Source organism: Panthera pardus, unplaced genomic scaffold (assembly GCF_024362965.1).
Source record: "Panthera pardus isolate Hobbes unplaced genomic scaffold, ASM2436296v1 HiC_scaffold_22, whole genome shotgun sequence".
In the NCBI taxonomy this organism is placed as follows: domain Eukaryota; kingdom Metazoa; phylum Chordata; class Mammalia; order Carnivora; family Felidae; genus Panthera; species Panthera pardus.
Genome location: NW_026526788.1, coordinates 59,197,978 through 59,223,434, shown reverse-complemented (window position 1 = coordinate 59,223,434; position 25,457 = coordinate 59,197,978). Strand labels below are relative to the sequence as shown.

Below are 25,457 nucleotides of genomic sequence, written 5' to 3'. Positions count from 1 at the left end.
GCCTACAGAAGTCACTATGGCACTCAAACTACAATCCCACAACTAGCATCATCATTTGGAAACTAGAAATGCAAATTTTCAGGCCTCATCCCAGGCCTACTGAATGGAAAATACAACCCCTCCAGGAAATTCTTTTTTGTTTTTTAAGTTTATTTATTTTAAGAGAGACAGAGACAGTGCGAGCAGGGGAGGGGCAGAGAGAGGAAGAATCCCAAGTAGGCTCTGAGCAGTCAGTATGAGTCCACATGAAACCTGTGAGATGTTATTCTTTGGTCTGAGCTGTTATTCTTTGGTCAGTTAACTAACTGAGCCACCCAGGCACCGCCCCCTCCAGGAAATTCTAATACAGCTTTTACTACCACATTGGTAAATCAGGGTTATATAATAACAATACATACCTAATAAGGTGAGAGGGTCAAATGAGTTAATGTACATCAAGTGCCTAAAATCCAGCATGGTACGTACTAAGCTTTGCTGTCATTATGACTGTAGTTATTTTATTATTACTACCTACAACTACCACCACCCAAGGTCAGAGAAATAAAGAATCATAGCTTGGGGGGCGCCTGGGTGGCTCAGTCGGTGGACGTCCGACTTCGGCTCAGGTCATGATCTCGCAGTCTGTGAGTTCGAGCCCTGCGTCGGGCTCTGCGCTGACAGCTCAGAGCCTGGAGCCTGTTTCAGATTCTGTGTCTCCCTCGCTCTCTGACCTTCCCTTGTTCATGCTCTCTCTCTGTCTCAAAAATGAATAAATGTTAAAAAAAAAAAATTAAAAAAAAAAAGAATCATAGCTTGGATGTTCATAGTCCTATAGAATTTCCAAAATATTTTTACTATCAATAGCTTCACTTAGTCCTCACAACAGCTCTTTGGAGTAGGAAGAGTATTATTATCTCTGCTTTCCAGATGAGGAAAATGAGACTCAGAAAAGTTATGCAACTTGCCCAATGTTTTATGACTTTTAGAAAGTAGTGTGAGATGGGAACAAGGTCTTGTTTTCACTATAGCACAATGTAAAATTTATATTCTAATCTAAAAAGATTACATGGTATTTCAAAGAAAATACTTAAGACAGGTAGAACTCCCATACTGGCAGTTATAGAGAAAAGAAGTTATCACTAGTCCATTCAGCAAAACAGATGTCACTTCGCAGAGCTTTGATATTTTTCTTAAATACCCTTGAAAACAAGGATCAAAAAATATGAACTCTTATAAAAACGGATTTATTGTATTTTTATAGCTTATTACATACCTTGTAACAATCATTTTGTTAAATGTGAATGTCAGTTTTATTTTCGGTCCCTTTTTTCCTGGCTATTTACAAGCTTTGTAAGAATCGTTCCTTAATTAAGTCTAAACATAGTTTTATATAAATGGATTCCTGGAAATAAAACGTTCAGACTTAAGAAATGATTGTTACAGAGACTGTAACAGGCCGTAAAAAAAGAATGCCACTTTAAACAAAGATTTCTCATTTTAATTAAAAAGATAATCATCAGAACATTCCTATACTTAACAGAACCATTTAAAGAAGCTTCTTTGGGAAAAAAAATATGTAGCATCTTATGCAGCCTTCCATGTATAATTTATAATATATTTAAATCAAAGTCTCAGTTGATCCTATAGGATGAATTCTTATATACTATGCCTACATTTTAATAACACATTGAAAGTGAAGCGGGTCCAAATGAAATAAACATCAGGGCACCTGGGTACCTGAGGTCTTGATTTCATGGTCTGTGAATTCGAGCCCCACGCCAGGCTCTGAGCTGTCAGCTCAGAGCCTAGAACTGCTTTGGATTCTCTGTGTCTCCCTCTCTCTCTGCCCCTCCCTTGCTTGAGCTCTCTCTCTCTCTCAAAACTAAATAAACATTAAAAAATAAATAAACAAACATCATTTCTAATTCTTTTTAACATGAACACTTTCAAAAGATTGTGAATATTTTTCCATAAAATATTGGTAAGACACATTTAAGAATACTTAAGAAATACTTTTTAACATGACCACATATGAACATAACAAGGATCATATAGTTTACTGATGCAATCACTACGTGTCAGCTACAGGTGTTAGGTAAAGGGACTATATTCACAACACTACCATATAATCAAAGATGACACCTACCTGAATAAAGAACTCTATTCTCAAACTCTGATAAAAAATAAAGTGACCATTCTGCTTTTCAAAATGCCAAACCTGGATACGATTGGAGGGTGTGAAAAACCTTTACAAGTATGATTTAACAAGCAGGATTCTTTTCAATGAATTCATTTGGATAATTTTAAATTGTCCGTTTTTACCTCAAATCTCATAAAATTTGTAATCTTAGGCAAGAGTCCAAGAGAGAGTGAAGCAGATCTTATAAGCTGCCATTATAATTAACTGCAATTTGAAAAACAGATGAATCAATGTTCTACTTAAGTCACCTTTTCTAAATTACACTAGAGTCCCTACTTGACAGTCTATCTCTGTAGCAATATATTACTGGAAACTGCTTCAAAGTGGACTATATTTTCCCAGGGAAATAAGTTATAAGCAGGAAGCTATCTCCTGAGGACTTGGTAACAAAGAAAGTACTCACATGCCTGACAACATCAAAACAAAGAGTCAATAACTATAAACATCTACAGTCATTAAAAATAAGGAAATTACATTCCAGCTTCATGAACTAGGATAACATACCGATGATGAGCAAGTATTTGTCCAAAGTGGGAAAAAAAAAAACATAACTCTTCCATATTTACTCATTAAACAAATTTGACCTCAAGCTAATAACCAACTAAAATAAACACTAAACATTTAATTAGCAAACATTTGGTTCGCTTCTCATAATACAAACTGCTGCCTGGGATGATTTATAAGGAAGGGAAAAGAAGCAGGAGAGGGTCAAATATTACTACTCACAGGAATATCCTCCTTTCCTTTATCTTTCCTTTATCTAAATTATATCCCTAAATAAGCAAGTTATTCAAAATCATACCACTGACCTATGCTACCAGTAATAGATCAGTTTATGTTGATCATGATGACCACAAGTGTTTCTCATTTATTTTGCTTTAAGAAATTATAGGATGACCAGATATATTTTTCATTTGCTTATCTCCTCAGTTTATTAAAACCCACCAAGTGTGCTATGTAAGACCAAAGGTCACCAGAAACAAACTTCTCTCATTCTCACTGTCACAAAGGCTTACTTGAGACTTTATAGACATGTTTCAGAGTGCCCCACTCTTAATTAAGAACCACGAACATTTATTAGTACAAACTCCTTTTTAAAATATTCACAGAGTATCTTTCATAGAATGTTAAATTTAAGGCATATTCTGATGAGCATTCCTCTGATTCTTCTGATGATGACTATCTCTTGTGTTTGATCCCAACAGATAAAGTCATCAAGAACTGAGGCATTCATTAGAAAAATACAAATTAAAACCACAGTAAGATATTACTATATACATATTCAAATGGCTACAATAAAAAATAGAGACAATCCCAAGGGCAACTAAGGATGCAGAGCAACCAGAACTTTCATACACTGCTGTGGGAATGCAAAATGGTACAGCCAGAGATGAAATAGGGGAAGTGGATTAAAAGGTACAATCTTCCAGTTACAAAATAAATAAGACAGGAATGCCTGGGTGGCTCAGTTGGTTAAGCGTCTGACTCTGGATTTCAGCTCGGGTTATGATCCTGTGGATTGTGAGATTGAGACCGCCATCGGGCTCTGCACTAATAGCACAGGGCCTGTTTATGGTTCTCTCTCCCCCTCTCTCTGCCCCTCCCCCCTTCGTGCTTTTTCTCTCTCTCAAAATAAATACATAAACTTAAAAATTTAAATAATAAATAAGGCAAAGGGATGTAATGTACAGCATAGGAAATATAGTCACTAATACTGGAACAACTTTATATCGTGATAGACTGCAATCAGATTTATTGTGGTGACCACACTAAGTAATTTTACATTTACATTTACACTAAGTAAATTTACATAATTTATGTAAATGTCAAATCACTACCTTGTACACCTGAAACTAATACAATATTGTACGTCGATTATTCTTCAATTTAAAAAAATGGTACAGTCACTCTTGGAAACTGGCAGTTTCTTATAAATTTAAACATGTGTTTACCATACAACCCAGCAATTCCCCTCCTGGGTATTTACCCTACAGGAAAAAAAAAAACCTTATATTCACACAAAACCTATACATAAGTATATATAGCAGCTCTATTTAAAGTCACCAAAAACCAGAAACAACCCATATATCCTTCAACAGGTGAATGGATAGACAAAATGTGGTAAAACCCATACAATGGATTACTAAACAATAAAAAGGAATGAAATATTGATATATGCAACGACTTGCATGAATCTATCTCAAGGGCATTGTGCTCAGTGAAAGAAGCCAATGGCAAAAGATCACATACTCTACGATTCCATTTAGATGACATTCTCAAAAAGATAAAACTAAAATGAGAGAGAAAGTTCACAGTTCCTAAAAGTTAGAGATGAGGTGGGGGGAACATAGTACATGGGAGTTTTGGGGAAGAGTGATGGGACTGTTTTGTATATTGACTGCGGTGGTAGTTACATAAATCTACACGTGTTAAAATTCTGAGACCTATACACAAAAAAACCTCAATTTTACTGGATGTTAATAAAAATTCTTTTTTAAAGAACTAAGACCAAAAATTTGCACACAGCAGCATGAATAAATATATGCTCAAGCAGTAAAATGGAATAGTGGTAGAATGCCTATTCAATAAACCTTGAAAGTCTGTGTGAATTATTTTGTGTTAGAATTTTGTTCTAAAAGTATCATCGCCACTATATCCTTATGGCCTAGAAAGCACTGTCACATTTACCTCATTTAATTGTATCAAATTATATCTTCCTTCCTCTATTTGAAAGATGCTGTGGCAGATGGTGATGACGATCCAAGAAATGGGAGAGAAAAAGACCTTTTTAGACAGAATTTCTCACTACCTAGAGAGCCTGTGGCTATGTGCCTGTCACTTGAGGTCAGCCTGAGGTCCTTGCTCAAAAGCATTCCAGTCTAGGTAATTGTACCAGAGACTAATCTTTCATCATAAATTTCTCTACCATTTAAGTATGCCTTTTAAGCAATACTTCAGTGATTCCTCAAAATTCTTCCCTTGCTCCTTAACATTACTTCTACTTCAGAGCAATATGAAACAACTGGGGAGGTATTCTGTTGTTATTTACTTTCACACATGTGATAGGTTCCTAAAATACTAACAATAAAAGTAACATCAGAACTATTCACAACAATTTCATAAGCACCAACAGGGACTACTATTTTGTACTGTGAGGTAATTTTAACATACCTAGAGTGTCCACATTTTGGGATGTTGCTATTGTTCTTCTACTAGATGTACCTCTTCTTTTTTTTAAGTTTATTTATATTTATTTTGAGAGAGAAAGAGCACGAGCAGGGAAGGGGCAGAGAGAGGGAGAGAGAGAATCCCAAGCAGGCTCCGTGCTGTCAGCGCAGAGCCCAACATGGTGCTTGAAACTTGAATCATGAGATCATGACCTGAGCCAAAACCAAGAGTCAGACACTCTTGACTGAGCCACCCAGGTGCCTCTCTGCTAGATATACCTCTTATAAATGGCCTATCTTGCTTATTTTTCTGCCCCTCATAGCTCACCAATTTCTCTAGCTGCAAACAGCCCCCAGAAGTAAATTCTTTTTAGAAATCTAATCCGTTGGAATTCAGATTCCAAGCCTCTGCCATGAGGTTTGTGTCATTCTGCCTTCACTCTTTTTCCCCCAGCTTTATTGACATATAATTGGCATACAAAAGTGTGCAGGCTTAAGGGGTATAATACATTGATTTAATACACTTTCATACTATATTACAAAATGATTACCACCTGCCTTCACTTTTGATTCCAGTTAACTCAGTTCCTTCCTGCTATGTTCTCCACGTACAAGGCTTCACCTTTTACTTTGGTTCTAGCCACAATACTCCCCCACTCCCTCTTTGTTGGTAGACTGGCCAGAACACAGTGGACTAGACTTTTGTCAAACATGATCTGAGAAATATCTGTATCAGAAACACTGAGGGGTGCCTGGATGGGTCAGTCGATTAACCATCTGGCTCAGGTCATGATCTCATGGTTCATGAATTCGAGCCACACATGGGGCTCTGCGCAGACAGCGTGGAGCCTGCTTCAGATCTCTGTCTCCCTCTCTCTGCCCCTATCCTGCTTTCATGTGCTCGCTAGCTCACTCTCTCTCTCTTTCTCTTTCTCTGTCTCTCAAAAATAAAATAGGGGCGCCTGGGTGGCTTAGTCGGTTAAGCATCCAACTTCAGCTCAGATCACGATCTTGTGGTCCGTGGGTTCGAGCCCTGTGTCAAGCTCTGCGCTGACGGCTCAGAGTCTAGAGCCTGCTTCAGATTCTGAGTCTCCCTCTCTCTCCACACCCCCCCCACCCCCACTTACACTCTGTCTCTCTCTCTCAAAAAATAAACATTAAAAAGAACTAAAAATACATAAATAAAATAAAATAAACACTAAAAAAAAGTAACACTGTTAAATATGCAGATTCTTGAGACCTACTAAATTAAGTGGAGGGAGAAAAGCACAGAATCTGCACTACAATTTAACACACTCTCCAAATAATTCTTATGCATGGTAAAGTGTAGGACTATTGTAGCAGGCACTAATGAGTACTGGTTGAATGAATAAATGAATTGAATGATGAATTCTTTAGTTCCTTGCTGGGTATTCCAGTTTGACTTTTGATCCCCAACTTTAATCAGGGTCCTTGCTACCTGTTTTCAGTACATACTGATGCTGTCTATCTGGATCTCCTCAGAATATCTGCACCCAGACTTCTTGTCACTGTTCTCGCCCTGAAAGAATATCCTGCCCTTGCGAAACTTGAGTTGCCAACAGATGCCATGTTCCATCTACCTAGCTAAATTTCCTCTCCTTAACTCCTAGCCACATCCACGCACTTGGCCTACCTCAGCTAGCATGGAAAGCCTTTGTAGCTTTGAGCATCCTTATCTGGCTGATCTTGATAAAACAGTGTCACAGCACAAGACAGTGATCATGAAATTACTCAAAAGCCAAATATAGTGTTTAGATGAATCCTGATCTTTCTATCACATAGGAATTTGAGGTGAGTGGTCCAGAGAACTTCAATTTGGCTCACTCTCTATGCGGATAAATCTTTCTCTTTTAACTTGTTACTATGATACTTTTATATACACAGAAAAGTATGGAATAGCATATAATGGATTCCCTTCACTCAGCTTTCCACCTTCCAAATCCCAAGGCAAATCCCAAATATACCATTATGCCCATTTTTTATTTTTTTAAATGTTTTTATTTATTTTTGAGAGAGAGATACAGATAGACAGAGAATGAGTGGGGGAGAGGGGCAGAGAGATTGGGAGACACAAATCCAAAGCAGGCTCCAGGCTGTGAGCTGTCAGCACAGAGCCCGACGCGGGTTTCAAATTCATAAACCATGAGATCATGACCTGAGCTGAAGCCAGACACTTAACCAACTGACTGAGCCACCCAGGCGCCCCATGCCCATTTTTATCTATGTGAATATATTTTAAATTTAGTCTCCTTGTTAGAATTAGGGACTATCTCAACATCTTTACCCGCCAAATACTCATTTTCCCATATCTATTGCTATGGAAAACTTCCCTTTAACTGCCCCCAAACATGCCTGACACCTTTTTTTACTCTTTTCTCTTTTTATTTATTTCTCCTATCCTACTCCAGGCAAACCTTATTCATTCTATCTCGAGAATATTCCTTAAGTGTCTTTCGTTCTTTCCATACTTACTGTCCTGGCTCAAGCCCATATGGCTTCTTACCTGGACTATTATATAACCTCTAAGTGACCTCTCTGCCTCTGTCTATTCCCTCCTCCCAAGTCCAATCTACTCTAAGTGAAACTGCTACAGTGGTCTTTAACCTTTGTTGTTATTGCCCTCAGTGGGAATCAGGTTCAGATGTAAATTATAGACCTTTCAGAAAAAAAGTATTTGCATGTGTTTATATCTTGAATGGGGGCCATGGACTTCAGATTAAAAAACCTTTGCACTATCAGCAACAAGTGGAAAATTAAATTTTAAAAATAGCATCTTAAAAAAAAGCATCTAAAAATAACAAATACCTAGGAATAAACCTAACAAAAAATGTACAAAGACCTCTACATAGAGAAATTAAAGACCTAAATAAATGGAAAGATGTACCATTTTCATGGATTGTAAAATTCAATAGTGTTACAATCTCAATTCTCCCCAAACTTTATATAGAGATTCGATGCAATAAAAATCATACCAGCATGTTTGTGGACGTTAACAAGCTGATTCCAAATATATATATGGAAATGCAAAAAGCCAAGAATAGCCAGTACAATCGGGGGGGGGGGGGGGGAGGGGTGTGTGGAGGAACTGAAGGGCATATACTATCAGATATCAAGAAGTGATATAAAAATACAGTAATTAAGAAAGTATGATATTGGCACAAGAATAACAGAACAATGGAACAGAACAGAGAGTCCTAGAAACAAGCTATACAGACAGGTGGTATATGGCAAAAGTGACCCTGCAATGCAACATAGAAAGAATAATCTTTTCAATAAATGACATCGGATCAACTGGATTAAAAAACAAACTGAATTCTGTCCTCTACCTCACACCAAACATTAATTAATTAATTAATTCCAGATGGACTATAGATCTAAATGTAAAAGGTGGGGTACCTGGGTGGCTCAGGTGGTTAAGCGTCCAACTTAGCTCAGGTCATTATTGCATGGTTCACAAGTTCAAGCCCTGCTCTGGGCTCTGTGCTGACAGCTCAGAGCTTGGAGCCTGCTTCGGATTCTATGTCTCCCTGTCTCTCTGCCCCTCCTCCACTCTGTCTCAGTCTCTCAAAAATGAATAAACATTTCAAAAGAAAGAAAGGAAGGAAGGAAGGAAGGAAGGAAGGAAGGAAGGAAGGAAGGAAGAAAGAAAGAAAGAAAGAAAGAAAGAAAGAAAGAAAGAAAGAAAGAAAGAAATAAAAAGAAAGGAAGAAAGAAAAAGGTAAAACAATAAAGCCTTTCAGGGTCTTAAAGACATTATCTCTTTTTTTAATTAATTTTATTTTAAATAATCTCTACACCCACACAGGGCTCGAACTCATGACCAAGATCAAGAGTTGCATGCTCTTCTGAGCCAGCCAGACACCCCCTTAAAAAGACTATCTCTAAACTCATGTTCATAGCATTATTCACAATAGCCAAAAGGTGGAAGGATCCCAAGCATCTGGCAAGAGATCAATGGATAAACAAAATATGATGTTTATATACGATGGAATATTAGTCAGCCTTAAAAAACGGAAGGAGGAGCACCTGGCTGGCTCAGTTGGTTAAGCATCTGACTCTTGGTTTTGGCTCAGGTCATGATCTCTCAGTTTGAGTTCCAGTCCCACATCGGGCTCTGTGATGGTGGCATGGAGCCTGCTTGGAATTCTGTCTCCTTCTCTCTCTCTGCTCCCCCACCTGCTCACTCTCTGTCTCTCTCAAAAGTAAATAAACATTTAAAAAAAAAAAAAAAAAAAAAAGGAAGGAAATTCTGACATATGCTGCAACATGGATGAACCTTGAGGACATCCTGCTAAAAAAAAATAAGACATTTACCAAGAAACAAATACTATAGGATACCACTTATATGAGGTATCTAAAGTAGCCAATTTCATAGAAACAAAGTAGAATGGTGGTTGCCAAAGGCTGAGGGAAGGGGGAAATGGAGAATTGTTGTTAAATGGGTATACAGTTTGTTTTGCAAGATTTAAAAAAAAAAAAAAAAAAAAAGCATCCAGTTTAGTCAGGGCCAAGCACAATATATGTCTACACAAGATGGGGTGGTGGGATCAGCACTGATCTACTGTAGGAAGTCAGAGTGCTAGCAGGATAAAGAGGATGTACATACAGGAATATGGCAGCCTTGGCAGCCCTGCATGGAGTGCTGGAATCCAGATGGACTGAGAAGAGCAACCTAGTGCAGGGTATCAGAGCCTGAAGTGAGAAAGATGTTCAAACAGGGAGTAGAGGCAGCAGCCTGATATGGGATTTTGGAGCCTGAGTAAGGATGCCATCCATGTGGTAGATGTCAGGAACAGCAGCAAGAGGAGAAACTGGTCACATATAGGGAAATTGACTGGTAAAATACATTGAGGATAATGAAAACCAACTTACTGTCAGAAAAGGGAATTAAGGAAATTACTGAATGAAACCTATTACAGTGTTAGACTAGAACTGGACATATCAAAGTGAACTCATGGTTTGAAATAAATATGTAGATAGAGTTAAAATAGTGATATAAATGCAGGTGTGCATGTTTACACATACATATATACCCTACCTCTGTCCAGTGAGAGGACCTGGGAGCAGCGAGACCCCAATAGCAATGAGTACATCTAACACCCATATCTTGACTTCTAAAGATCATTCTCTACTAAAAGAAACCAAGGTTACTGGGAGAAATCACTGATTCCAGGGCTGAGAGAAAAAATACAAGATGAGCCTTTTTAAATATAATAATACCTTCTTATACCAGAAAGAAAGAAAATGCTTAAAGAATGATGGGAATACATCAAAAAGACAAAGGAAGCAGCTTGAAAGCACTGTCATAAGCTAAACAGGGAACAGCTTAAGCATCAAAATAAATGACAGCACTGAGGGGCGCCTGGGTGGCTCAGTCGGCTGGGTGTGTGACTTCGGCTCAGGTAATGATCTCATGGTTTATGCACTGGGCTTGCTGCTGTCTGTGCAGAGCCCAGTTCGGATCCTCTATCCCCCTTTCTCTCTACCCCTCCCCTGCTCACTCGCTCTCTCTCTCTCTCTCAAAAATGAGTAAACATCTAGGGCACCTGAGTGGCTTAGTCAGTTAAACACCTGACATTGACTCAGGTCATGATCTCGCAGCTCTCGCAGTTGAGTTTGAGCCCCATGTCAGGCTCTCTGCCGACAGATCAGAGCCTGGAGGCTGCTTCGGGTTTTGTGTCTCCCTCTCTCTCTGCCCCTCCCCTACTCTCTCAAAAATAAATAAACATTAAAAAAACATTTTAATGAATAAACATTTAAAAAATAAATATAGTATCCAAAATCTATAAAGAACTTAAACTCAACACCCAAAAAAACAAATAACCCGGTGAAGAAATGGGCAAAAGACACGAACAGGCACTTTTCCAAAGAAGATATCCAGATGACCAACAGACCCATGAAAAAATGGTCAACATCACTCATCATCAGGGAAATACAAATCAAAACCACAATGAGATACCACCTCACACCGTCAGAATGGCTAACATTAACAACAATCGATGGTGAGGATGCAGATAAAGAGGAACCCTTTTGCACTGCTGGTAGGAATGCAAACTGGTACAGCCTCTCTGGAAAACAGTATGGAGGTTCCTCAAAAAATTAAAAATAGAACTACCCTGCGACCCAGCAATTGCACTACTAGGTATTTATGCAAAGGATACAGGTGTGCTGTTTTGAAGGGGCACATGCACCCCAATGTTTACAGCAGTGCTATCAACAATAGCCAAAGTATGGCAAGAGCCCAAATGTCCATCAACAGATGAATGGATAAAGAAGATGTGGTATATATATACAATATAGTACTCAGCAATCAAAAAGAATGAAATCTTACCATTTGCAACAACATGGATGGAACTAGAGTGAGGGTATTATGCTAAACAAAATTGGTCAGTCACAGAAAGACAAGTATCATATGACTTCACTCATATGTAGAATTTAAGATACAAAACAGATGAACATAAGGGAAGGGAAGCAAAAATAATATAAAAACAGGGAGGGGGACAAAATGTAAGAGACTCTTAAATATAGAGGACAAATTGAGGGTTGCTGGAGAGGTTGTGGGTGGGAGGATGGGCTAAATGGGCAAGGGGCATTAAGGAGAACACTTGTTGGGATAAGCAATGGGTATTATATGTAGGGGATGAATCACTGGATTACTCCTGAAATCATTATACTATATGCTAACTAACTTGGATGTAAATTTTAAAAAATTAAAAATTAAAATAAAAATAGATAAAAATAAATGACAGTAATGGACTACAGCCCATCAAATAAAACAGGGTTTCATAAGCCCATTCTGTTACAAATAAATGGACTGAAAATCTGATGAAAAAAATAGGATAGTTACCTAGTTCCAAAGTCTCTTTCCATAAAATATTTACTACAACTAGACACAAGGCTGAAGGCAAGGGAAAGAAAAGCAAACAGGTCTATTGGGACTTCATCAAGATAAAAAGCTTCTGCACAGTGAAGGAAAGAATCAAGAAAACTAAAAGGAAACTGATGGAATGGGCTAAGATAATCGCAAATGACATATCAGATAAAGGGTTAGTATCCAAAATCTATACAGAACTTATCAAACTTAACACCCAAAAAAACAAATATGGGCAGGGGGTGCCTGGGTGGCTCAGTCGGTTAAGCGGCTGACTTCAGCTCAGGTCACGATCTCGCGGTCCGTGAGTTCGAGCCCCGCGTCGGGCTCTGGGCTGATGGCTCAGAGCCTGGAGCCTGCTTCCGATTCTGTGTCTCCCTCTCTCTCTGCCCCTCCCCCGTTCATGCTCTGTCTCTCTCTGTCTCAAAAATAAATAAAACGTTAAAAAAAAAAATTAAAATAAATAAATAAATAAATAAATAAATAAATAAATAAATAAAACAAATATGGGCAGAAGACATGAATAGACACTTTTCAAAGACGACATCCAGATGGCTAAAAGACACGTGAAAAGATGCTCAACGTCACTCATCATCAGGGAAATACAAATCAAAACCACAATGAGATACCACCTCACACCTGTCAGAATGGCTAAAATTAACAACCCAAGAAACAACAGGTGTTGGTGAGGATGTGGAGAAAGGGGATCCCTCTTGCACTGTTGTGGGAATGCAAACTGGTGCAGCCACACTGGAAAACAGTATGGAGGTTCCTCAAGAAACTAAAAATAGAACTATTCCTATGATGCAGCAATTGCACTATTATTTACCCAAAGGATACAAAAATGCTGATTCAAAGGGGCACAGGCACCCCAATGTTTATAGCGGCATTGTCAACAATAGTCAAACTATGGAAAGAGTCCAAATATCCATTGACTGATGAATGGATAAAGAAGATGTGGTATAGGGGAGCCTGGGTGGCTCAGTCAGTTGAGCGTCCGACTTCAGCTCAGGTCATGATCTCACAGTTTGTGAGTTTGGGCCCCGCATCGGGCTCTGTGCTGACAGCTCAGAGCCTGGAGCCTGCTTCAGATTCTGTGTCTCCCTCTCTCTCTGCCCCTCCCCTACTGGCACTCTGTCTCTCTCTGCCTTCAAAAAATAAAGTAATAAAAAAAAAAAAAAGAAAAAAAAATATTTACTACAAAAGAAAAAAATTTTTAAAAGAAGAAACTGGCAGATGCCACCTTAATGAAGTAAACAAAATGATAAGACAAATAAAAATCATGTGTCACCCGACAGGAGGCAATGAGTAAAACAGAGCATAACTTTTGTGGGATTTCTGCCAAAAATACATAACCTGGATCCAATCATGAGGAAAAATCAGATAAACCCAAATTGAGGGAGCATTCCACAAAATAACTAGCCTATCATGTTCAAAAGTGCCATAGTTATGAGAGTCAAAGAAAGACTAATTAACTGTTGTACACTGAAGGAGACTAAAGAGACAGGACAACTAAATTCAATATGTGATTCTAGATTCGATCGTTTTTGCTATAAAGAACATTACTGGAACAGGTAGCAAAGTTTGAATGGGGTCTGAGAGTTAGATCTGTAATTATACCCTATAAATTTCTGAATGGTTTTATTATAGTTATGTAACATGTCCTTATTTGTAAAAAATACACACGAAAGCATTTAGTGATGTGACAACTTACACTCAAATGATTCAGGAAAAAATTTCATTTGTTTCATTTGAAACTCTTCTGTAATTCTGAGATTGATTCAAAATAAAATGTTGACAGAAAGAGAAAGGACTGCACTGGTAGTTATCAAACACTAAAGATAAAGATACTGATATTATGCATGTATATATATATGCATGTTTATCAACATATACACCCCAATTAGGGTAACTACCTTTTTTTTTTAATGTTTATTTTTGAGAGAGAGAGACAGAGACAGAGTGCAAGTGGGGGAGGAACAGAGAGAGAGACAGAGGCACAGGATCTGAAATAGGCTCTAGGCTCCGAACTGTCAGCACAGAGCCCGATGCAGGGCTCGAACTCACAAGCCATGAGTGAGATCATGACTTGAGCCAAAGTGAGACGCTTAATGGACTAAGCCACCCAGACACTCCAAGGGTAACCATCTTCTCTTGAGAAAGAGTGTATTAGTTTTCTGTGTCTGCTGTAACAAATTACCACATACTTAGTGGCTTAAAACAACATCAATTTATTATTTTACAGTTCTGTAGTTCAGAAGTCTGAAATGGGTCTCACTGAGCCAAAATCAAGGGGTCAGTGGGAATATGTTCTGTTCCGGAGGCTCTAGCTTGTCCTTAACAGCTTCTAGGGGCTGCTTACATTCCTTAGCTCATGCCTCTCCTCTCCCATCCTCAAAGCCAGCAACAGTAGATTGAGTTCTCACATGGCATCACTCTGACCTCTTCTTCTGCCTTCCTCTTACACATTCGGGGTCCCTTGTGATTAATACTGGGACCAACATGAACAATCCAGGATAATCTCCCTATCTTAAAGTCAACTGATTAGCAACCTTAATTCCATCAGTCGCCTTAATTCCCATGTAATTTAACATATTCACAGGTTTTTGGAATTGGGGAATGGGGGGGGGGGTGTTTATTCTGCCTACCCTAAAGAGTTTCCTTTATCCTGAGATTATATCCTTGCTATTTGTGGCATTTCTTTCTTTTATAAAATGATGGTGTTGTGATGATTCTTTTTTTTTTTTTTTTAAGTTTATTTATTTTGAGAGAGACACAGAGACAGAGAATCCCAAGCAGGCTCCACACTGTCAACATGGAGCCCAACACAGGGCTCGTGAGATCATGACCTAAGCCAAAATCAAGAGTAGGAGGCTTAACCAACTGAGCCACGCAAGTGCCCCATTATGATTGTTTTTAAAGTACTGGTATGTAGAGGAAAAAAAAAAAAAACTTGCTAATCCCGTGAATCCTATGTAGTACAAAATCCTAGGTAGTACACAAAATCTTGTGACATTTTTTATTGATCCCTCAAATGAAAGTCTGAAAACAAACATTCTGTTCATACAAAGATACCATATCCTTGACAAAAGATTTGTATTTTTCAGAATATAAGGAACAAATCAATTTAAAAAAAAATGACCAAGGCTTGAATAGACACTTTACAAAAGAGTATATTTAAAGAGCCAATAAACCTAAAAAGGTGCTTGATTACAGTAGTCCCTAAGGAAATGCAAATTAAAGCACTGAGATAGTACCATTCATCTACTAGTATGGCTAAAATGAAAAAGACAGACAACAAGTGAGTGTTACAAGACCACGAAGCAACTGGAATTCTCATACGCTGCTGTTCGAAGTGTGAAATGGAAAAGAATTTCATCGTACTTATGAAAGCTAAACATTTTCATAGTCTATGACCCAGCAATCCCACTCCTAGATATATACTTGACAAAGATATGTACATAGGTTCAAGAAAAGACATGTATAAGATTATTCATAACAGCACAATTCACAATAGTCAAAAATTGGAAATAACCCAAATGTACATCAACAGTAGAATGGCTAAAAATACGAAGTATAGTCACACATTGGAATACTACACAGCAATAAGAATGAACACACTACACCTAACAAAAACACCTGAATGAATCATCTTACAAACAATATGGGACAAAAGAAGCCAGACACTTAGAATATATACTGGAATGATTCCATTTATATGAGGTTAAATACAAATAAAGGTAAAACTAATCTTTAGATATTAGATAATGCTTACACAGAAGTGATCACTGAGGTGCCTGGGTGACTCTTGATTTCGGCTCAGGTCATGATCTCATGGTTTGTGAGTTCAAGCTCCTCAGTAGGCTCTGCACTGTCAGCGCACTTGGGATTCTCTCTCTCTCCCTCTCTCTTCACCTTCCCTTCTCACTCTCAAAATAAATAAACTTAAGAAAGAGAGAAAGAGAGAGAGGGAAAGAAAGAAAGAAAGAAAGAAAGAAAGAAAGAAAGAAAGAAAGAGAGAGAGAGAGAGAGAGAGAGAGAAAGAAAGAAAGAAAGAAAGAAAGAAAGAAAGAAAGAAAGAAAGAAAGAAAGAAAGAAAGAAAGAAAAACAAGTGATCAGGGCACCCAGGTGGCTCAGTTGGTTAAGCGTCTGACTTCCGCTCAGGTAGGTCACGATCTGCTCAGGTAGGTCACGATCTCGTGGTTTGTGAGTTAGAGGCCCTCATTGGGCTCTCTGCTGTAAGCACAGAGCCCGCTTCAGATCCTCTGTCTCCCTCTCTCTCTGTGCCCCTCCCCTGCCTGCGCTATTTCTCTCTCTCAAAAATAGATAAACAAAAAAAAATGTTTTAAGTGATCAGGGTAAAAACTGAATGAGCTATTTATGATTTATGTGCTTTTTTATATAATTACTTCTCGAAAAAGCTTACACAGACACATACACAAAGTACACTAGAATATTATTTTTCAATATAATTCAATCCAAACTCCCCAGTACTATTTCTTTTCTTTCTTGTCTGCTATGCACCTATGTCCAAGTCGTATCTATCTACTCAACCTGTGCCTGCCCATCTCCTGATTTTCTAACCTTTACCCAAACTACTCTCTCCTCTTCCTGGAATTACCCACCTCAAAAACAAGTCTATCAAAACCTATCTATTCTACAAGATCCAATATGAAGCTACCTTCTCCCACAAAGTCCAAAGATCTCTCCAGTTAAAACTGATTTCCCCTCCGTTAACTTCTGTAACACTCTGTGCCCCTATTTTGGCACTTACTGGTGTGCCTTAAGAGGTATTTATAAATGCCTATCTTCTCAATAGACTGTGAAGTTCTAGAGGAGACAGAAGTTTTATTTAATTTTGTATCTTCATCCCCTCCTGCCCCCGTAACCACCTCCCTCCATATGTAACACAATGCTTTGCAACTCAGTTTATGTTCACATTTTTATCAAATCACATTGCATGCCAACTATCATGGCTTCGTTTTCAGCTGTCAACCCACTGAATATGCCAAGTATTATTTAAAAGGAAAACACAGTGCTCCAGCACAATTTAGGAACACACAGTCCTAAATTCCCAATGAAAATCTTGGATACATAGGAGTTTAACAGTATAAATTATCAATTAATATATAATACATGGCAATTTACAATTTAAAATGAACTGAGAAGGAGAAAAAAAGAGAACGTTTTTAGGAAGGTAAAACTAATAACAGCCCATTTTCCAATTAAGAAAATGAGCTTGGCTACACTGCAGTCCATGATCAAGTGCAGGTCTTAATTTGAGGCACTTGTTTTATAAGTATATGCACTCAGTATACTAAACTTAAATTTCTTATTAAAAACAATACACATTCGCTGTAGAATCTAGAAAACATTAAAGAATGCAAAGAAAATCACCCAAGTAATGCTTTTGTGTGTATGTTTACTAGTACATTTTCAGATGTCACTAAATATTTTGAAATATTTGAAATAATCCAATAATTCACAAACAACCACATTAACAATTTAGTGCTAATGTGTTAGTTCCCAAGTACAAGGATTTGTGCATCTGAGCAGCAAAAGTATTATTCACATGCTATAATACCTGGAGGTCTACTTCTATGACTTTTCAGTGAAAGCCTGAAATTCCCCCAGACATCTGAAAATACCAGTACCATATCTCTGCAGCCTCAAGTTTAGGTGCAGAGAAGGGATTTAAGAGCTCTAACCCTGCTACCAAGGGAGTTGTTAAAGCATTACATATGACCTTGATTCAAATTCTGTTACAGTTCAAATTCTGTTACAAATGCCACTGGAATGACATCAACTTTATCCTCCCTAAGGATTGAAGAATAGCTTGTAATAGTGATGAATTTTTCAGGGCATATCTGTGGATTAAAGTCAAGATTCTAACTATTTCTTAAATTTTTTTTTAATGTTTATTTATTTTTGAGACAGAGAGAGACAGAGCACGAATGGGGGAGGGTCAGAGAGAGAGGGAGACACAGAATCCGAAGCAGGCTCCAGGCTCCGAGCTGTCAGCACACAGCCAGACACAGGGCTCGAACTCACGGACCGTGAGATCATGACCTGAGCCAAAGTCAGAAGCTCAACCGACTGAGCCACCCAGGCGCCCCTCTAACTATTTCTTTATGCCCTTTTTTAATTGCACAAAACATTATGCAAAGGCACCTGTTATATTAAATAGTGATTCTGAAAGTATCCAACCAGAAAGTGTCGTTCAGTAACCAAAGTGAGAAAGTGCTAGTCAGGACAGCGTAACAATGAAGAGCAGAAAGAAAGCACAATAGCTGTCATAGTAAACATTTTATCACTCTTCTATAAATCAAATGAACTAGAGTACAGACTATTGTTATTGAAGTGCATTATTGGGCAAGTTTCTCCCTCCCCCATGCCTTCTATGGGCAGAGTATATTTTCCTGCCCTTTGACTCTGGGCTTGCCCATGTGACTTGCTTTGGTTAATGGAATACTGGCAGGTGTGATACAACCGATGACTGAAAGGTACTTGAATAATTGGGCTTGCTCTCTTGTGCCTTTGCTGTAGCAATGAGAAGAGCTTTGCCTGAGAAGTCACCATTTCTTTAGTCTGAGCCCCAGAATATCATATGTTAACAGTCCTCAGTGAGCAGCAATGTCCAGAGTCACCCAGCTAAGCCCAGCCTATACCATCCAATACTCAGCAAATCCACATATTCATGAGGATAAATGTCTACATTGTGTGTGATGGTATTTTGTGGGTTTTATTACTCAGCAACAGCTAACTGATACAGTAATGCTGTGACTAAACTATAAAGTCTTACTCCACTTCCTCAGTAATTCAAATGATTAGAAAATCTATACATAAGTCTGGACAGTAACTCTTCCACTCCAGCTATCATGTGACTAGCAAAGAAATATGCCATTATATTCCACTGTTTCTCTGCTCTTCAAAGATTAAAAATAGTGTAAGTCAGGGTTGAGTCAGACTGCATGGCTTTGATGTCAGGCTCCTTGCTAGCAGAGTGACTTTGTACAAGTTACTTAACCTCTCTGGAATGAGTCTTCTTATCTGAAAATGGAAATAGTACTGAATCTATTATTGGGAGGATTAAATGAAATAATATCTATAAAGAATTTAGGGACATAGGGCTGGCTCAGTCAGAAGAGCATGCGACTCTTGATCTTAAGGTGGTGATTTCGAGCCCATTGGCACAGAGATTAAAATAAACTTAAAAAAAAAAAAAGAATTTAGAACAGCACATAGTAAACAATAAGTAAATGATAGTTGTTAGCTATTCATGGCTAACTATATTTTTAAAAACACACAAAATTAAAAAAAACACAACTTGCCCACTTCTACTGTGGTTACCTCATTACTGACAGAGTCAAGTCAGGTAAGATCATAGCTTGGGAATAAGAAGGCAAGTATATCCTGGGGCACCTGAGTGGCTCAGTCAGTTGAGTGTCCGACTTCAGCTCAGGTCATGATCTCACGGTTCGTGGGTTTGAGCCCTGCGTTAGGATCTGCGCTGATGGCTCAGAACCTGGAGACTGCTTTGGATTATGTCTCTCCCTCTCTGCCCCTCCCCTGCTCACATTCTGTCTCTCCCTCTCTCTCAAAAATAAATAAACATCAAAAAAAATTTTTTTTAATATTGCTAGAAAGTAAATGGTATTTTAAAACACTTCAATAGCACAAAGATTTCCTTTTTCTTTCCTCGTTTTAATTGTGATGCCATTTACCATAAAATAATCTTTTCTATACGTGATCAAGATCTTATATATATATCCCATCTTCCTTTAGCAATGGAAAAAAATTCTCATCTGCTTCCTCTTTCAGGATTTAAACACTATATAAATAATATACAATAATAAGTGCTCTCTTTTTTAAGTTTACTTATTTTGAGAGAGAGGGTGCATGCAAGAGGGGGAATGGCAGAGAGAGAGGGAGGAAGAGAATCCCAAGCAGGCTCCGCACCATCAGTGCAGAACGGGACACGGGGTTCTCACGAGATCATGACCTGAGCCAAAATCCAGAGTGGAAGGCTTAACTGACTGAGCCTTCCAGGCACCCTATCGGAAATTTTTTATTGCTAAATTAGAAAATGAACTTTAAAAAGAGACCACTTATTATCTGGGGCATCTGGGTGGCTCAGGCAGCTAAGCCTCCAACTCTGGATACCTGCTCAGGTCATGATCTCATAGTTCATGATATCAAGACCCCCTGATGGCATGGAGCCTGTTTGAGATTCTCTCCCTCTCTCTCTCTCAAAATAAATAAACTTAAAAAAAAATTTTTTTTTCTGACAATCTTTCAAAACAAAATTTTCACTTTACAACTAATAATTCACATCTGGGCCACCTCAGTGGCTCAGTCCATTAAGTGACAAGCTCTTCACTTCAGCTCAGGTCATGATCTCACAGAGTTCGTGAGTTCTAGCCCTGCCTCTGGCTCTGCACTGACAGAGCATAGCCTACTTAAAATTCTCTCTCTCCGTCTCACTGCCCCTCCCCCATGCTCTCTCTCTCTAAATAAACTTAAAAAAATAATTCACTTCCAGTAATACATTATGTACATCACAAACATGAACTTAAAAAATTAGCACAAAGAATTACCACTAATTCGTAATTTCATACCCTAATACCTATATGAGTATCCAAAAAAAGAAACTGAAGGCTAATTTAAATTGAAAACAAGTAAAAGATACACAGAAACTCCAACAACTAAACTAAGAACTAGTTTCAAATGTTCACCCAACCTGCTGGTAATCAAACTCACTGACTTAAGGAAAAGCCCATCACAGTGAAAAATCTGAGTATTTTGAAATGCAATTTCTTGCTTTTAGATACATATGCTTCTCAAGCAAATAAGAAGTTACTGAATCACAAGCAAATAAGAAGTTACTGAATCATATAATTCACCCAGTATTATCTCTGCAGTAATGTTATCAAGGCAAGGCATGCAGGAGATCATGTCAGTTCCTTAAGAAGTTAACCTCAAAAAAGATGCTTCCAAAGCAAACCTAGTGTTTTTATTCACAAATTTGGCTGATCCCATTTGTATTTTTAGCTTGAACATCCAACTAGAATAGCATCCCTGGTAGCCAGTCTCAAAAGGGCACGGCCCCCAGCAATTTCCCTGTTTTCGCACCTCATTCTTCTTGTCTCCAGGCAGAGATTATTTCCCCTCCCTTTGACTCTGGGCTGGCCTTGACTATCTTTGACCAAGAGTGACATTCTCAGACTTCCAATCCAAGGACTTAAAAGAACTGGCTGATTGCCTTCTACTTCCTATCTCTTAAAATGTTCCTTCTTAGAATCCAGGCACCATGCTTAACTAAATCCAAAGACCACGCGGAGAAAGTAGGCCCACATAAAGTAGGACTGAAGGCCTTCAGGGCTAACTGAACTCTCAGGCAATGGTCAGCCATGTGAGTGTGGCCATTCTGAACATTCCAGCTATCCTGGCGCTCCAGCCAACACCATGTGAAACAGAAAACCCATCATCAACCACAAATTTGAGAGAAATAATAAGTTGGTTTTTTAAGCTACTAAGTTGTGGGGTGGTCTGTTACCACAAATTATCTTTTATACTGTTTAACTTAGCTATCAATTCTATAAAAAATATTTTATATGCCCCAAAATTATTTCATCCAAGTTCAAATGTTTCCCCAGATCTAATATTCTGGGACTCATTTATCCTGTCCATTTTTTAAAATAAACTTCAAATCCAGCCCTCAACTCATCTTTCCATCCACTGTGTGTATTTTTTTAATATCTCATAAAATGGTGCCTACATTCCCTCAATCATTTTCATTTCTCTTCTCAGACCCTCTTCCAGTTCCCATTTATCTATTCTGAATTATAATTTTGTCGACCAAGTATTAAGAAGGTACTTGAGGACCTGCTAAAGCTGAATGAGATATTAGCATACAGGTTATTCAATGTATACCACTGCTTTAATGTCATTTGTTTCTGAAAGTTAAACATTCTGCTTAAACTATTTTTTGACAAGTATCCAAGGGTAAACTTTAAATCTAGACTAGGTGTAAATTATGGCCAACTCTGAATTAGCAGTCTTGTTAATAAGACTTTACTGTAAAATTCCTAATCGAAGCACTACGCTAATGTTGTAATAAGCAAAAATCATGAAAGAGAGTATTTCATGTTGGCATATTAAATAAATTTTACATTTTCTTAAACCATGGAAATCAGGGCATCTGTATAAAATTGCCATTCACAATTCGCAATTGAGGGAAGGAATAAGACCAGAACAATCCAAAGACTATATAAAAATTTCAATTTGATTAAAAGGATCATTCTTCCCTGTGGATTGTGCACTAATGACTTGGTACAAGCACAAATAAAAGTTCTTCCTATCTCAAAACTGACTGAGTAAAGAGACGTGTTTTAGCAGGGTAAATGGGACCAAAGGCAAGTTGTGACTTACTCAGATTCATAATAAGACTGTGACTGGGCTGAAAAATATGAAATTTCTAACTCTCCATTCTCTGCTTCGGTTATTTAGGTGTCATTCTTGGTGACGCTCTTCCAGTTGGTCTTTTCTCAAACAGCAGCAGCCAAAATAGCAGGCAAGGTCAAAAATGAAAGTAACTAAAATTAAAGAAAAAATTGGCTTCTCCATATGAAAACTGACTCAATATTTAATAATGTGTGGTGCCCTAAAAGCTGCAAACTACTACATGGCCATCTCCGGATCCACTTTAACTCAATCGGGAGACCATTATCGAAACATTAACTCACTGGTACAAAGCAAAAATCAAGCAGTTGCGAATGTTCCTAGGCTGAGGTCTAATGAAGAGTAAAGAAGATGATCTCATAATGTCTCTTTATGATCTATAAATCACATTATTCCCTAAATCTGACACAAGTGTCAAGATCAGGACAGCCAACCTCTAAGTAGGAAAACAAAAATAAGCATCTACCAATTTTCTAACTAAAATCTAGAAGCTGACATACAGGTTATTAAGCACAGAGATTAATATAAGTAAAATAGAAAGCAACTTCCTGTTATTTCTAAAGTCCAAAAATTTTTAATATTTTAGAATTTCAACATTGGCAGAAACTCAAGAACCTTCCCTCAGGCCTAATGACATTTTGTTAATGATACACTTGAACTTTAGGTAGGTGATTTTGAAAGCACTAAAGTTTTAGTAAATTTGACCAGTCTCTGAAAAAGTATTCTTATAAATGGGGCAGTTTAAAGCCTAATTTCAATTAGAATAGTGTCCAGGTTTATTTAGATTTGCTTTGGTATTTCAGGCAGAAACAAAATAACTATCAAAGAAATGAGATTTGGAATGAGAGGTTACAATTACTTCTGAAAAAGGACTCCACCGCAAATAAGATCAGTATCCCTAAGGCCATCTGTTAAGATAGCAATCTATGCATTCCATCATTCTTTAGCAGTAACCACGAAGTCTGGTTTTACACCTAGGATATACAAGAAGCATCAGATTAAAAGCATCAAATATCAGCCTATACAAATTTGCCAAACAAGCACAGCAAAAGAGAAGCATGATACAAAGTTAAAGAACTAGGCTCCAAAGGATTTAAATACACCCAACAAATTCCAATCCAAGTTCATACAGCGCTTCAACCTAAAACTGATAAGTAAACACCAATTCTGACATCTATTCCACTAATTACATCTCCTCTTTATCTCCTGAATTTCTCCACTGATCTCATCACTTCTTAGGAGCCCTGCGATTGTAATCTCCATGGCCTTTCCTTCCCCAGAAAGTGATACCACACCAGGCCCCCATGTTCTACTGTCTTTACAATGAAGCACTACGGTTTATTTTACTCTGTTAGATACTAATTTCCCCCCAATCTCCTGTACCTGTTTCCCTGACAGGCCAATCTCTTGTGTTTTATCACCTCATCCTAGCTACAATAATTAGCCTCTCCTTTCAAAATAGAGTATGTATCCCTTTTTTGTGACATTTGTAATTCTGACTCACCATCAACACCCCCTTCCTGTCCTATAGACTATTCACCACAACCCTAGGTCTCCATCCCTAGCCCTCGTCCTCGTGAGGATGGCCTCTTCCTTTCCAGAGTTTGTCAACACCAGTCTGGCCAAGCTGGGATTGTACCCTGAAGGCAAAGGCTATCTCCCCTCCCCGCACCACCACCACCCCCACCCACCTTCTACAAAACAAGTCTCCCACCTGCCCTGGCTTTCTCTCCTCCACCCTTAGATCCATCTGCATCCCGTCATGCCCGTTCCCCCCATGCCCCCCGCCCCGTAGCTCTCCTTCCACTATCCCTCGCTCCCCTTCCCCACTCCTGAACGAACCTCCTCTCCTGGGCCTTACCCGAAACCCTGACACCGAGAAGGCCCTGCCAGCAGCCTCACGGCGTATCTCCTCCGGGCTTCCTCGGCTCTTCAGTAACTGTCCCCACGCCCCTTTCCCTCCAGGGCCCCGCGCGCCTCCCAGAGCCCCCTCCCTGATTAAGCTCCCGCTGTCACTTGGCCTCTCATCCACAAGATGGCGGAGCTGTTGCCCCCCACCCCCGGGTCCTCTCCGCAACCCCCCTCCCGCCTCCCTGGAGCTCTCCCGTCCCGTCCCTTCAGCTGCCCCCGCCGCGGGCCTCGGCCCAGGGTCCTGCTGCCCCCTCCTCCCGCAGACGGGCGGCCCAGGCCCGAGCCTCAGCGACGCCGCCAACGCCACCGCCTCCACAGTACCCCGGCCTGCGCCTTCTCCTCACCATAAACTTGAGCGCTTTTTCCTGCAGGACCGCCTCGGCTGGGTCCATAATCGCCGGGGGCCACTGGGTCTGCACTCCGCCGGGGCCGCCCCCTTGGTGCCAGGCCGCAGCCAACGCAGCTCCCGGATCCGCCTCCTCTTCCTTCCCCCGCCCTCTCTTACCTCTCAGGCTCCGGCAGGGGGCCAACGAGGACCCACTGTTCCGTGCACATGCGTGAGCCCACTGGCTCACGGGATTTGTAGTGCTGGAGTTTCCCGCGGCAAAAAGTGAGGCCTAGTCGCGAACCGCAACTCCCGCGGTTCACTGCGGCACGGTCGCGGCGGCCAAAAGGCAAATCTAGACAACTCGCCATCAAGTGGAGAAAATCGGCTGATGGGAATCGTAGTTTACAGCCTCTACGGATGGGAAAGGGGAGGGGGCACGGGTGTCTCCGTGGTTACCGAGCGACGCCAGTGGCGGCTCGCCTGGCATTTGATATCAAGATGGCGACGATCGCCTCACC

General features: G+C 39.3%; 1 protein-coding gene across 6 annotated transcripts in view; it reads right to left on the bottom strand.

Moving 5' to 3' along the window:
* The window catches only part of BTRC (beta-transducin repeat containing E3 ubiquitin protein ligase), a 183,115-nt gene extending 157,899 nt beyond the window's left edge, over positions 1 to 25,216 (bottom strand). For 3 of the 6 annotated variants that reach the window (XM_019459196.2, XM_019459197.2, XM_019459201.2), the window contains exon 1: positions 24,956 to 25,119. In XM_019459196.2, the coding sequence (XP_019314741.1) occupies positions 24,956 to 25,003 (48 nt within the window). In that variant the 5' untranslated portion in view covers positions 25,004 to 25,119. Of the gene's footprint in view, positions 1 to 24,955 lie in introns of all 6 variants that reach the window. The other 3 variants (XM_019459199.2, XM_019459198.2, XM_019459202.2) reach the window with 2 other exon arrangements.
* Between the last annotated feature and the right edge of the window lie 241 nt (positions 25,217 to 25,457).